The 13,200-nt window shown below is 54.7% G+C and overlaps 1 protein-coding gene across 1 annotated transcript in view; it reads right to left on the reverse strand.

The window, feature by feature from the left end:
- The window catches only part of CLMN (calmin), a 112,336-nt gene extending 101,853 nt beyond the window's left edge, over positions 1 to 10,483 (reverse strand). The window contains 1 exon segment of the mRNA XM_070357905.1: positions 10,175 to 10,483. Within this exon segment, the coding sequence (XP_070214006.1) occupies positions 10,175 to 10,256 (82 nt within the window). The 5' untranslated portion in view covers positions 10,257 to 10,483.
- Between the last annotated feature and the right edge of the window lie 2,717 nt (positions 10,484 to 13,200).

Here is a 13,200-nt window from a genome sequence, read left to right on the forward strand (position 1 = left end):
AAGAGTGTTTATCCAGAATATCCGAGACTTGACTCACTCGGGGTTATCAGCATTTCCGGAGTTCATGTATCTCAACTCTAAAGGAACACAAGGATTAGAACGGAGACGGTATGGCTGTCCAAGCATGTTGAATCGCAGGGTCCACAAAACAGGGGGGTACCTAGAGGCTGCTGTGACGTCACCCTCTTCCTGCCTCACCACGAACGTCGCCAGGGCCACCCCGGAGCGGCGTCCCCCGGTCATTCACAGCCCTGCGTGTATCTCAGATCACACCACTACTGCACGTGGACCTCTGAGCAAAGAGTCTCTGTAGGCCTAGGCAAGCCCCCCTCGCCTGTCCCCTCAAGTCCTGCTCTGCTGCCCCTTGGCCAGGCAGCCCACCCACCAGATTCCACAGCCAAGTGGGGCCAGCCTTGTGACTAGAGCCCAGGCCTCTGCACTCCTGACTCAGGCTCAGCACCACCACCCTAGGTGTCTATCACACGCCCCTAGAAACAAAAGGGTATTCCAGGTGTGCACATGTTCCCCAGGAGCGTCTCTTCCAGGAAAAAGAAGGCTTGAAAAGCCACCTGTAATTCATTCATGTGTCAGTTTCCTGTTGCTGCTGTGACCGATTACCACACACACAGAGGATTAAAACAACACAATTGTATTATCTGAAAGTTCCGGAGTCAGGGGTCCGCAACGGGTGTGACAGACCAACATCAAAGTTGTCAGCAGAACTGTGTTCCTCCTGGAGACCCTAAAGGAGAATCCTTTTCCTTCTCGCTCCAGCTCCCAGAGGCTGCCCGCACTCCATGGCTCACGGCTCCTTCCAGCAATGGCATCACTATGGCCTCTGCTTCCATCCACACATCTCCTCTCCAACCCTCCTGCTTCCCTCTTACAAGGATGCTTGTGATCAGGGGGACCCACCCAGGTAACCCGTGATCACCCCAAGATCCTGTACTTAATTGTATCTTCAAAGTCCCTTTTACCAGAACACAGTCCCTGGTTCTGGCGACACGTTTGGGGGCCGTCATTCAGCCAATAGCAGCGCGGCAAACAGTTCTATAGTTGAGAGCTGGCGGGACAAAGATGCATGAGCTCCTCTGGGGACCTACTCAGGGCTGGGTGGCCGGGAGTCCAGGGGAGGTGGCTGTGAATTCCTCCCTAGGCGGGCGCAGGCAGGGTGCTGCCCTAGATATAGCCATGGTCATTCTCTGCAGAAGGAGAAGGGCAAACAAAGGTACAGGGATGAGAAAGGAGTGACTTGTGGGAGAAACAGGACCCAGCTATTCTGGATGCAGCTGGTTGACTCCAGCAAACACAGAAGTGAGGGTGCCCAGAGGACACGGCAGGGTTTCTGCCCAAGGGCAAAAAGTTTTGGTAGAGGACTGACTTGGCGAGAGAGAGACAGAGAGAGCCAGACCTCCGGATCACAGGGCTGAAGTGGGACCAGAGAAGCTAGAAGCAAGAAAACAGTGGTCCTGGCAACTGACTAGGAAGATGTTTGCAAAAGCAGGCAAGAGAGGCAAAGAAAGGGGTAGACAAAGATGCTTGAGGGTCAGGACTGACGGCTGTGGGAGGTGAGACAGGGCCCCACGTGAGAGTCCAGTCATTTCACCACCAAACTCTCAGGTCACCTCCACGCCCCCTCCCCACCCCCTGCCCCAGTTCCCAGCAAGGAGGCCACAGAACGCTGCTTTTTAAGTATGTCATACCATAGAAGATTAAAAATAGTTTAAAAGAGATATAAAAAGGGATATAAATACTGCAAAGGCTCCTGCCTGCATGGAGTGCACCCCCCTAGGAGGGGTAAGCGGGGTGGGGCATGACATCGAGCCCTAATGCCTTCCAGTTAGACACCCACAAGTTCTGCAGGAGTAGAAGGTCCCATTGGTTGACACCAGAACGATTCCAAGGCTTCTACAAAATTCCCTAAATCCTCCCTGGCTTTTCCTGGTCCTCAGAGCTCTGGACTATAACCTCCAAGCAGCAGTGGATCCTGGTGCTCAGGAAGGGCAAGGGGAATGCAGCTGAACGGGCCACCTCTGGGGTCCACCCCCTACACTGCACCCCAGCCCGACCCTGCCTGCAACCCCACCAGAGAGTCCTCTCCCGCCCCCACCACACTCCCCTACCCCGTGGTCCCACACTGTCCGCCTCTGGGATCACAGATATTTTCAGGCCCACATCCTTAAGGCTGGATCAGGCCTCCCCTGGCCCCTTACTCCTGGTAGCACCCACCTTAGCATCTTCAGTCCTAAAGTGCTCATCTTAGCCTCAAGACGCCCTTGTCCACAGTGTCCTGAGTATCCATCCATCCCTCCATCCCAGCTCCCACATTCCAGGGCGGACTCAACAACGATTATTTGAACAAACGGCTAGGCTTCCAGGGGGAAGTCCATTTCTAAAGCGGGCACAGAACCCACCCCAGGCACGTGTCAACCTTCTGCAAATAAGGCTGGGCCGCGTACATGCAACAACCCTTCACAAGCATCTCTGACTGGTCAGGAGACCTGGGTCTGGGTTGAGAAAACAAAAGGACCCTACCACCCAACAGGAAGGTCTCTGGATTCCCACACTCCGAAGGGGCCAGAGAGTAACCATTTTGGGTTTTGTGGGTCTCTGCTGTCACAGGTTCTCAGTTGTCACTGTGATACACTTGAATGGGCAGAGCTGTATTCCAATAAAACTTGATTCCCCCCAAACAGGCAGCAGGCTGGATTCAGCCTTCAGATCATAGTTCACTAATCCCTGCCCTGATATGAAAAAAAAAAAAAATTAATGAAAGAAAAGCAGACAGACTACTCAGGGAAAAACTGTGAAAGATTCTTTAAAACCACCCTTTGTGATTTTTGATGCTGCCTCTAATTCCTTCTGTGACTGAGACAATCCACCACTGTTTAAAAAAATAAGAGGTGCGGGGACGGGGTGGGGGGAGTAAGAAAAGGTTTCTAATGGTTCAACCACTAAAAAGACAATTACTTTCTTCTTCTCTCTTCCCCTCTGAGGCAGGGCAGGTGTGACCTCTGGCTGGTCAGACAGGACTCTGCCCACTGTCTCAGCTGTTCCGGTCAAAAATTAAATGTCAGAATGTTCCCCGGCTCCGGGAGGGCAGTTAATGTAACCTGGGCCTCTTGGGCAAAGGGCTGGCTCCCCAGAGCGCTGGATCTGCTCAGAAGCCTCCCCTCAACCCCGGGACTGCTCTGATGGAATCAAGGCCAATCACTAACAAGGGATTCTGTGAGAAAAAGCTCTTCCGGGGTCGCCATCTGGATGGAGGGCTTCTGTCTCACTGAGGACCAACCCTTTCGGTGATGGGCTTCTGTTCCACATGGTCTGGAACATTCCTCAGTACAAATGCCCATGTGTAGGGCAGGGACCATGCATGAGCTGGTCCCTGAACCTCCCCCAGGTCAACCCTCAACTCTGCCTAGCTAGTTCAGAGTACGTGTCCCAGACCTTTCCTGGATCACCCTAAGAACCACGATTAAGCAGCCCAAGAATAAACCAAGAAGGCGCCTTATTTATCCAAGTGCTCTTTTCTAACAGAGCTCATGACCTGCAACCTCTTCTACACGGGACCCTTAATGGGAGTAAGTCTCCCGCTCCTGACAGTGAGAAGAATTCAGGAGCTCAGCCAGCTGTGCTCAGCGGTGCCAAGAGCTTCAGGATGGCCGCCCACCCATGTGTACCAGGGGCTGGAACCAGGATGGCTTTACGTGGGGATGCTCTGTCCAGGGAGCTTCCCTGGTGGCTCAGCAGTAAAGAACCCAACTGCAATGCAGGAGACACAGGAGACTTGGGTGCAATTTCTGGGTGGGGAAGATCCCCTGGAGGAGGGCATGGCAACCCACTCCAGTATTCCTGCCTGGAGAATCCCATGGACAGAGGAACCTAGCAGGCTATAGTCCACAGGGTCGCACAGAGTCAGACATGACTGAAGCAACTTGGCACGCACACCCGCTCTGTCCAGGGCCCGCCCCTCCCTGCACCACCTTCAAGGTCCCATGTGAGCCCGACAGTCCTACCCTCTCCTTCGTCGGATGAGGAGACTAAGGCATAGGGACGGGGAAGAGATTTCCCAGGATCCCATAGCAAGTGAGCGGGCAAAGCCAGGACCCAGACCGGGCCTGTAGCCGCCCTGTCCTGGCTGCGGCTTCCCCAGCTGCACACCTGCTCCGCCTGGAAAGGCTGTTCGAGAAGAATCCGCACCCGGAGGGAGGCAGGCAGCCGGGGCTGGAACACAGCCTTTCGTGGGCAAAATCCAGAGTTAACTCAAAGCCGGTGGCATGACTCCAGCTGGGGGGCCGAAAGCCATGTTCTACATACTGACTCATCCTTTAGAACCAAGCACACAGCCCCGGGGGCAGAGCCTTAATGGGCAGCAAGTTTCTGGAGGATGCGAAGCGTCTGAATTTGATTTACTTGGTGGTTTTTTTTGTAGACAAACGCCAGCACGCTTGCTGCGCCTTCTGAGAGCTGAGGAAGGCAGAAGCAGGAGAGATTCCCTGTCGGTTCTTTGGCTTCTCTGGGTGCTACCAGCTTTGACCATGGCGTAATTTCCTGATCCCATGGCTGTCTGCGCAAGAGGTCTTTGTTGTTGAGTCGCTCAGTCTTGTCCGACTCTCTGCTACCCCACGGACTGCAGCACACCAGGCTTTTCTGTCCCTCACTATCTCCCAGAGCTGGCTCAAACTCATGTCCATGGAATCGATGATGCCATCCAACCATCTCGTTCTCTGTCGTCCCCTTCTCCTCCTGCCCTCGGGAGGGTGCCAGGTGTGAGGAGCAGGAGGGAAGGCTGATGTGGCATCCTGAACCAGACCCCACAGGGCCTCCTCCACTAGGGAAGGGACTTGGACTTGACCTTGTAAACCAGCGCAGCCTGACCTTTTCCACACCCCAGCACTCATGAATAAGGATGCTTATCCTAGGGTGGACGGGAGCTGCCCTGCGCCCTCAGGTTGGCCATGGAGACCCGCTGAAAGCATTAGCAGGGACGTGTGTTGGTGGCCGGGTGGTGGGTGACTTAAAGGAGGTCACTATGGAGTCTGGGCTGGCGTGAGGAGGGCCTGGGCATGGGCCAACAGGAGGAGAGGAGGAAGCAGGTATAAAGGCCAGGGCCGATCTTCCTGAGCACACAGGCACAGTCCTGTCCCTGAGCGTGCCTTCAGGCAATCCTGGGCCACTTTCCTGCCTTCCGTGTTGCGTAACACAATAGAATTCGTGCAGTCAAGTTACTGCTATGCCCTCAAGGTCTGGGTTCTCAGGTGGCTCTAGTGGTAAAGAACTCACTTGCCAATGCAGGAGACTTAAGAGACATGGGTTCAATCTCTGGGTCGGATTGCCTGGAGGAGGGCCTGGCAACCCACTGCAGTACTCTTGCCTGGAGAACCCCATGGACAGAGGAGCCTGGCGGGCTACAGTCCATGGGGTCGCAGAGAGTCGGACACGACTGAAGTGACTTAGGACACACACTCAAGGTCTGGTTTCAGTGCCGACTCCCCCCAGAGGCCCTCCTGGCTCCCCACCCTGAGGCTACCAGCTCCTTCACCCAGGCGGCCTTTGCCCAAGATTTACAGAGCCACTGAGACGGGAAATGTGGCTTAGTCTGACCTGCGTTCAAATCTCAGCCCCACTTACGAGCCCATGACCTTGGGGGCAAGTCATTCAAGCTCTCCACTTCCCAAACAGCCTCCAAGGCTTGTGCAAAGAGTTCTAAAGAGCGGTTTGTGCCTTGCCTGGCACGCAGGCTGCTCAAAGTTGAGTGAACTGTCACCACCTCTGTTTGGCAGTCAATTCCAAGTGTCCCGAGACACAGTTTGTTTTGCTAACCCTGGGTGATACTGCTCTCCGATAAATCCTGGCTGAGAGAGACACTGAAACAAGGCAGGGATGCTGCTTAGGGAACCCCAGTTAGCAGGCCCAGTTGGCAGTGCTGGACCCCCCTAACTAGCAGGCTCCCCTAGAAATGCAGTGAGGAAGGCTTACGTACGCCCGCTGCTGCGCTGAGTACATGCGTGGCCGTGCCCTACTCTTTGCAACCCCATGGACTGTAGCCCGCCAGACTGCTCTGTCCATGGGATTTTTCCAGGCAAGGATACTGGAGTGGGTTGCCATTTTCTACTCCACCAGATCTTCCCAATCCAGGGATGGAACCCACAACTCTCACATCTCCTGCATTGGCAGGTGGATTCTTCACCTCAGCGTCCCCTAGGAAGCCCAGCCCTACTTAACTCCATCCACCTCCAACTCTGGGTGCCAGATCTTAGCCAGGTCGCTCAGGAGCAATGAGGTCAAGCTTCACAGCATTAAACCCAACAGGCGCCCATGCAACAGGAGACGGTCCTGCACTAAACGGATGACTTTGCTGCCAGAAGCAGAAAACTGGAGTCCCAGTCTGGCTGAGTGCCATGATGGTGTTACACTCCTTCAAAGCAGGGACAGGAACCGACTCTGAGCTCCCTGGTGTTTGCATGACACGATCCTCTTGTTATATGTTTACTAAACTCAACAGGAAAAGGGCTGTGAATCTTGGGGGTGGTGGAGGCTCCCTATATAAACAGGGGCGTCTTCCAAATCCTGGCCTGACACCAGCCTTGGACCAACAGTCAGGGGACCCTGGAACTGGTCCAGCGTTCAGCTGGACCCTGAGGCTAAGTCCAAAAGCGGGGCAGTCAGGGCAGCCTTGTCATCGGAAGGGCACCCAGCTCGCGGCTGCCCGGCCGGGCTGAGAACCAAGGCGCAGACCTGAACCAGCTGCCTCCAGCCTCCACTCCACCCCACACGGCTCCCGGGAAGTGGGGGCCACCAGGTGGCAGCTGCCCACATCCTGCAATTCCATGTTCTCCCCTCTGAAAAGGTCAACAGCTTGGGCCGCCCCCGTTTCCTTGAGACGGACCCTGTGGGGGTGACACCAGCAGCTTCTTGCCCAGATGGACCTCTGTGCTCTTGGCCAGAGAGTTCTTCATCTGCAGACACTTTTAGGAGCCCACGGATGCGAGCACATAGAAAGGACTTCATGTGTCAGGTACAGGGAGTCGTCACAGCCCTCCTGAGAGAGGCCATGCTTCCTGCCCTGCTCACCCCGACCTTCAGAGACAGGTCGGGAAGTCTTCATTCCAGCATTCCAGGGCGGATGGTCTGGTGACATTACAATCATATTTGCATGGATTCCAGAATTCCACAGTTCAAGGCCATAGAGAAAAGCTTGTTGGAGGCTGAGGATCCGCCTCGGTCCCCGTGATGCAGATCTGTGAAATGCCACTGTACCCGGCATCCCATCACCACGACAACTGCTGCCCACCTGTGCTCGAAGGAAGCACAGAGTTTGGAAAACAACCCTTCTGCCTGGACTCCTGCCTCCCTGGACTAGTACCGAGTTCAAATGACCGAGGCCCCGGCCCACGGCCTACATGTCACCCAGACACGTCCAGGGCCGGCCGACACCCACCAGCTGGTTTGGGCAGATGCTCTAAGCACGGTGAAGGCTGCCTTCCAGACCTGGTCCTTTCGCTGGACTTCCTGAGCACCAGAGAGACGAGGAGAGAAAACGGCCGTTTAGCATCCTCAAGAGATGGGGATGCCAAGGGAAAGTGGGAGAGAGACAAGACAGATTCCTGTCCCCACCTCCTCTCCCAGCCTCTTCTCAGCGATGCTGGGCAGAGCCGCACAGCTATCGGCCAGCAACTCCACAGCGCCCCCCAGGACTCACAGCTCCAGCCCTCCAGGACAGCCTGAACTGCAAACAGCCCAAAGGGGCCTCACTGAAGAACATATCAACGCACTGTGGTACATCCATACAGTGGGTGAGTCCTTGGCAAAAACAAGGAAGTACGTTCTGCCTGATCTCGGGCTAGGAGCGCGACTGACACAGCGAGATGCCAGGCACTGGGGACCTTTAGCAGGTAATGAAAGGGTTCCCCAGCTGCGTTGTTAGGATGTTTGCAAAACCCTGCAGATATACTAAAATTCACTGAATTATAAACTTAGGTTGAATTTTATGATATGTAAACCATACTTCAGTGAAGTGTTTTCTTAAAAAACTTTAAAAAAGGAACTACTGATACAAGCAAGAAGGTGATACAAGGACCAATATAATGCGGAACCAAAAAAAAGGCCATTTCAAAAGAGTACATACACTGTACTATTCAATTTTGTAAGAAATTCTAGAGGCAAAACTATAGCAATAAAGATTAAAATAGTAGCTGCTTTATTAAGGGGGGGGTGGTGGGAAGGGAGACAAAACATCCATCTGAGTACTAGAAAATTTCTACATCATGATCTTAGTAATGGTTATACATGTGTATCCACCCATAAAAATACGTTGGGCTTGTCCTTGAGATTAATGCATATTTTATATACACATAATAAACACAAATAACACACACAACATTAAAAGTTTGTTTTTTTAAAACAGCAAAGCCCATTGACGCTCAAACTGTAATCAGCAATTGAATGGAAGTGAGGGCAGTTTACTGGGAGCTGAGAGAGGAGAGTCCACTCAGTGAGCTCCTACTCAACCCTCAAGACCCATTTCAAATTGCCCCCATTCAGCAAAGCCTTCTCTCACTGTTCCAGGTTTAACTAGCTGCTCATATTGTTGAACATCCCTTCACAAGCAGATATCCTTCACACTGAGAGTTGAGGAGTGCAGGGAACGGTTGCACCAAGATTTGGTTAGTCTGTGCTTATTAAACACCCACTGATTGCCTCACACACACACCCTCTGACAGCCCAAACTACATGCCATCTCAGCAAAAGATACTAACGCTCACCCCCAAAAGAGGATGTCTGTTCTCAGGCAACGGGACCCAGATGTGAGGCATCGAAAAAGATGATTTTCAGTATCTCCAGCTCAGTCCTCCTTGTTTTACACCAGTCACAGCACAAAAGGTTCAGGGGAGCCCAGAACAAACTCGATTTCCAGTGTCCAGTGCGCAGGGCTCCCTTCCTCCCCACTTCAAGTCACCTCTGCCTACACTGTCCCTGCCCAGCCTAGGGGTGGAACAGACCATGTGGGCCCCCAGGAAATATTCTACCAAGTGTAATATTTAATTAAACTTTACTGCCTGGGCACCCCTTTCAAGACTGTACCCCACCCACTTGGAATGAGAGGGGGGACTCACCACCCCACCGCATTACTTCTCTATCCAGGCCTCCCAGCTCTCTCTGAGTCACCCCCTAACCATGGAATCTCTAGAAATCCAAGCCTGAAGAGGAAGCTACTAAACTTCCCTGCTGGGGTCTATATAAGTGAAGAGAGCCCAGAGGTGGAACTTGGTCCAGTTCTGCAGAGTCCATATATGAAAAGAGAGAGGCTGGAAGTACACCTCCACAAAAAGCAGCTTTCTTTGGATGCGTGGGTTACCAGGAGACTGTGGGTGAAGTTTTTCCTTTAAATATGTTTGTGCTTTCTAAGTTTCCACAATGGACAGACTCCTCGGGAAGATAAAGACACTTCCTCTGTGGCGGGAGACAGCCCCCCACCCCCAGCCCAGGTCAGACCTGCTGGCTCCCTAGCTTCTCCTTCACCTTGTCCCAAGATACACACAGGTCCTAGCGTCCCGTGCCACGGGCGGCCCTCGCCCTTATCCTACCCCCAGCCCGCAGCTCCCCGAACAAAGCGGCCTCTTGACCCCGCGCGCCTCTGACCTCCTTCTCCTCGTCCATAGCGAGGCGCCGCCCCCCATTCAATTCCCCTAGCCCTGGAGGTACTTAGGAACTGTGTGCAAACACACACACACACACACACACACACACACACGCAAACGCACTTTCTCCTCCCCTCCCTGACCTGGGCCACCACCCCCAAGAGCCCAAGTACAAACTTCTCCAAACTCGCAACTATAGCTGGAGGGGGAGTCGTGACGTCCCCTCCACAAAGCAAATGGGATGCCGCCCGCCACACACACACACACACACATACACACACACACGTGTGCCACCCACTCCCGGGTCACTGTTCATCTGGCCCGGGGGCGGCAATGCCCGGGTTTGAGGGCGGGTGTCTCGCCGCCACCCCACCCCCCCTCCGCCAGGGCCCCCAGTAAGTGACAGGACGGGGACAGGACCGGGCTGGGGCCGTCGCGGGTCGGAGCTCGGTCGGTGGGGGTGGGGAGCGGCTCCCGGGGCTCCGGGCTCCCCCCGATCGGCGCCCCTCTCCGGGGAGGCGGGGGCGCGTTACCTTGCAGGTTCTGGACTCGGATGTCGCTGATCTGTCCGATGAGCTCCTCGCGCTGGAACCAGTCCCATTCCTGCGCAGCCATGAAGCGCGGGCGGGAGGGCCGGGGCGCCGGGGCCGGGCGCGGGTGGCGGGCGCGGAGAGCCGGGCGGGCTGGCGTGCGAGCGGCACGCACCCGGCGAGGGCGCCGCGGAGCCGGAGGAGCGCGGGCGCGGGCGGGGCGCGGGCGAGCGCGCGGCTGGCCGCCCCCGCCGCGGGCTGGCAGCGGGAGGGCGCGGGGCGGCGGGTGCGGGGCGCCGGGCTAGCGCTCACTCCCCCATCCGGGGGCGGGGGCCCCGGGGGCCGAGGGGAGGGGCGGGGCGGGGCGGGGAGGGAGGCTGGACTCCGGCCGGTTTCTTTCTTTTTTTTTTCCGGGGTGTTTGTGGCTGGGATTGTGTGGTTGCAAAAGGGTTGGTGATGAGGCGCGGGGTCCCGGCCCCCAGATTGTGATGTCTCGGGGGGCGGTGAGTCGGGTGACGCCACCCCGCGGGTCCCTTATACGCCCTCCACCCTGACTCCCAGCGCCTCCCCCCACCCCGCTCCCGTCCCACCTAGGACTCTGACAGGCACACCCTTGTACCCCAGGCCCCCTGACCCCGCTCAATTCGAGGAGGCAGCCCCCCACGAAGTGGGGCGCCCCAAGCCGTGCCCATCCATCCCTGGGACACTCGGGCACCGTCCAGGGCCTGGGAAGGGGGCCAGCGAGTGTGCAGATGGAGTCGAGGGGTTCTCTCTCCAGATTTATTTTCTGGGTTTGGATATTGGGAACCTCTTCCGCGGGGATCCAGTACAGAGGTGACCCCAGATTCTAGGGAGGAGGGAGAAGCCGGCGACACAAGGGGAGCTGGGGTACTCCGTGGCGTCTGGGGCACCTCAGTCTCCAAGTGACCCTCTCTGGGGCTTTACTGAAAGCGGAAGAATGAGTGTGGACCTTTCCGTGGGGGGTGTGTGTGTTTCTTCACTGTTTCTTTTGAGTCTAGAGAGTTCCAGGATCTTATTTGGGGCTCACAACTCATACCTTAGGCAGAATTCTTTACTGGCTTTTCAAACACAGAAAAGAAAAAAGAGGCATTGGAGTCATGGAATTTGCCAAAGGCTGAAGCAGGAGTTAGGGACGTGAAGTCCCTGCCCCCAGCTCAGTACTCTGACCCCTTCCAGAAAACAAACAACAGACACACAGAGAAAGAGGGGAGGAGAATGGCGTACATATGAGATATTCCAAGAGAGGGAAAAAAACAGGCAGGGCTCAGTGAATATTTATACATATGGGCCACGTTCATCATCGCCACATTCATGTGGTTGAAATACTAGAAACCTCGGTGGGCTACTCCCTAATTAAGAAATAACAATGAAGCCCCCACCGATGCACAGACCCTGTGCCCTTGAGGCAGGGCCCTCAGGTAGATTCCTGGGAATGGTGGCCAGCCAACAAACAAGGAAATGAGAGAATTAGAAACAGAAGTGAGTTCCAGGAAAAAAAAAAAAAAATCCACCCAGGCTAAGCAACTGGGATGCAGACAGGGGTCAGGGAGGTCTCCGAGGACTGAATTGGAGCTGAGCCTAAAACATGAAAGGAGCCAGCTTCGGGGGCAGGAGGTCAGTGGAGGCAGTCCCGGGGAACAGCCAGAGAGGGACGTGGCTGCCCGCATGGGCTACCACTTCCGTCTGGGGACTTTATCTGGAAGATGAATGAGAAGCTAACTGTCCGGGTCCACAGCTCTAGCTTGCTTTCTCTTTCTCCTTGTTCTCCATTTGCCAAGTTCCCCGCCATGAGCATATAGTTTTACAATCAGACAGAAAACCAGTAAGTTCTTTTTTAACCTCTCAAGGCCCTTCCCAGGAGTTCCCAGCCTACCCTGGCTCTCCTTGAGGGTCTAGAAGCCTAAAGGAGGCCCTGTGTTGCCGACGGGAGCCCATGGGCGTCCAGGCACATGTCCCCAGGCTGAGGTTGGTGCTGCCTTCCTCCTGATTTGATTAGAAAATGCATGGTCATTTCACACTCCAGGAAGCAGGGTCTGTGTATGTGTCCTGCAGAGCAGGGTGCAAGAAGCCAGGCCTCAGCTCATTTTGCCCCATCTGCTAGCCATCGCCTGTTTTTACACTTCAATTTATTTTTCATAATTGTTATGGGCTAAGTTAGGCCGAAAGTCATTTTCTTTCCCCAGTCGAGAGCCAAGAGAATCAGCCTTCCTTGACATCAGGATCTCAGGGAACAGCGGGCTTTAAACAAGCGTCGTGGATGTTAGCTGCAGGGATGGGCCATCTTTCATGATAAAAAGATGTCTGTTCCTGTGAAGGGAACACCTCGTCTTTTGGGGGCCACTGCATAGGCGGCAGCCACTCCCTGGCGAGGAGGGGCCTTGGTTACCATTGGTGGAGCACCAACTGTGTAGCAGATGTTGGCTCACCAGCCCAAAGAAGTTCTTTCTTTGCATCCAAGTGGAAAGAAACTTTTAGGTGGTTTTTTAAAGTGGGCTGGGAGCCTGACTCAACACTGAACATGATGCTGGCCTCTACAAGGCCCAAGAATAGTCCCTGAACTCATGTGTCCATATCACTCCCTCCTCCCTTCAGGGTCTCTGGACTCCGGCCCTTCCTGATTGGTCCCTATGCCACCTCCTTCTCCATCCATCCTGATTTTCCACTTTTTTGATCAAGTTCAGGTCCTGTCCAATCACCTCCAGGCCTTGATTCCTTCTGCTCCCTCTGAAATGTCCTATCCCTTCCCTGTTCCCTGCCCTTCACCTTCACCTGGTTTATTCCTGCTCTATCATATCTACCATAAGAGAACCTTCTCCAAAACCTCTGGACCCAGCTGAGTGCCCGTCTTATACAATTCCCATAGTACTCAGTACAATCTCATGATGTCCCGTGGACCCTGCTGTGGAGTTTCCACATTGCATTATAATTACGTTTCCTAGATGGTGACTGCAGCCATGAAATTAAAAGACACTTACTCCTTGGAAGGAAAGTTATGACCAACCTAGACA

The sequence above is a fragment of the Bos mutus genome, chromosome 21 (assembly GCF_027580195.1).
Source record: "Bos mutus isolate GX-2022 chromosome 21, NWIPB_WYAK_1.1, whole genome shotgun sequence".
NCBI lineage: Eukaryota > Metazoa > Chordata > Mammalia > Artiodactyla > Bovidae > Bos > Bos mutus.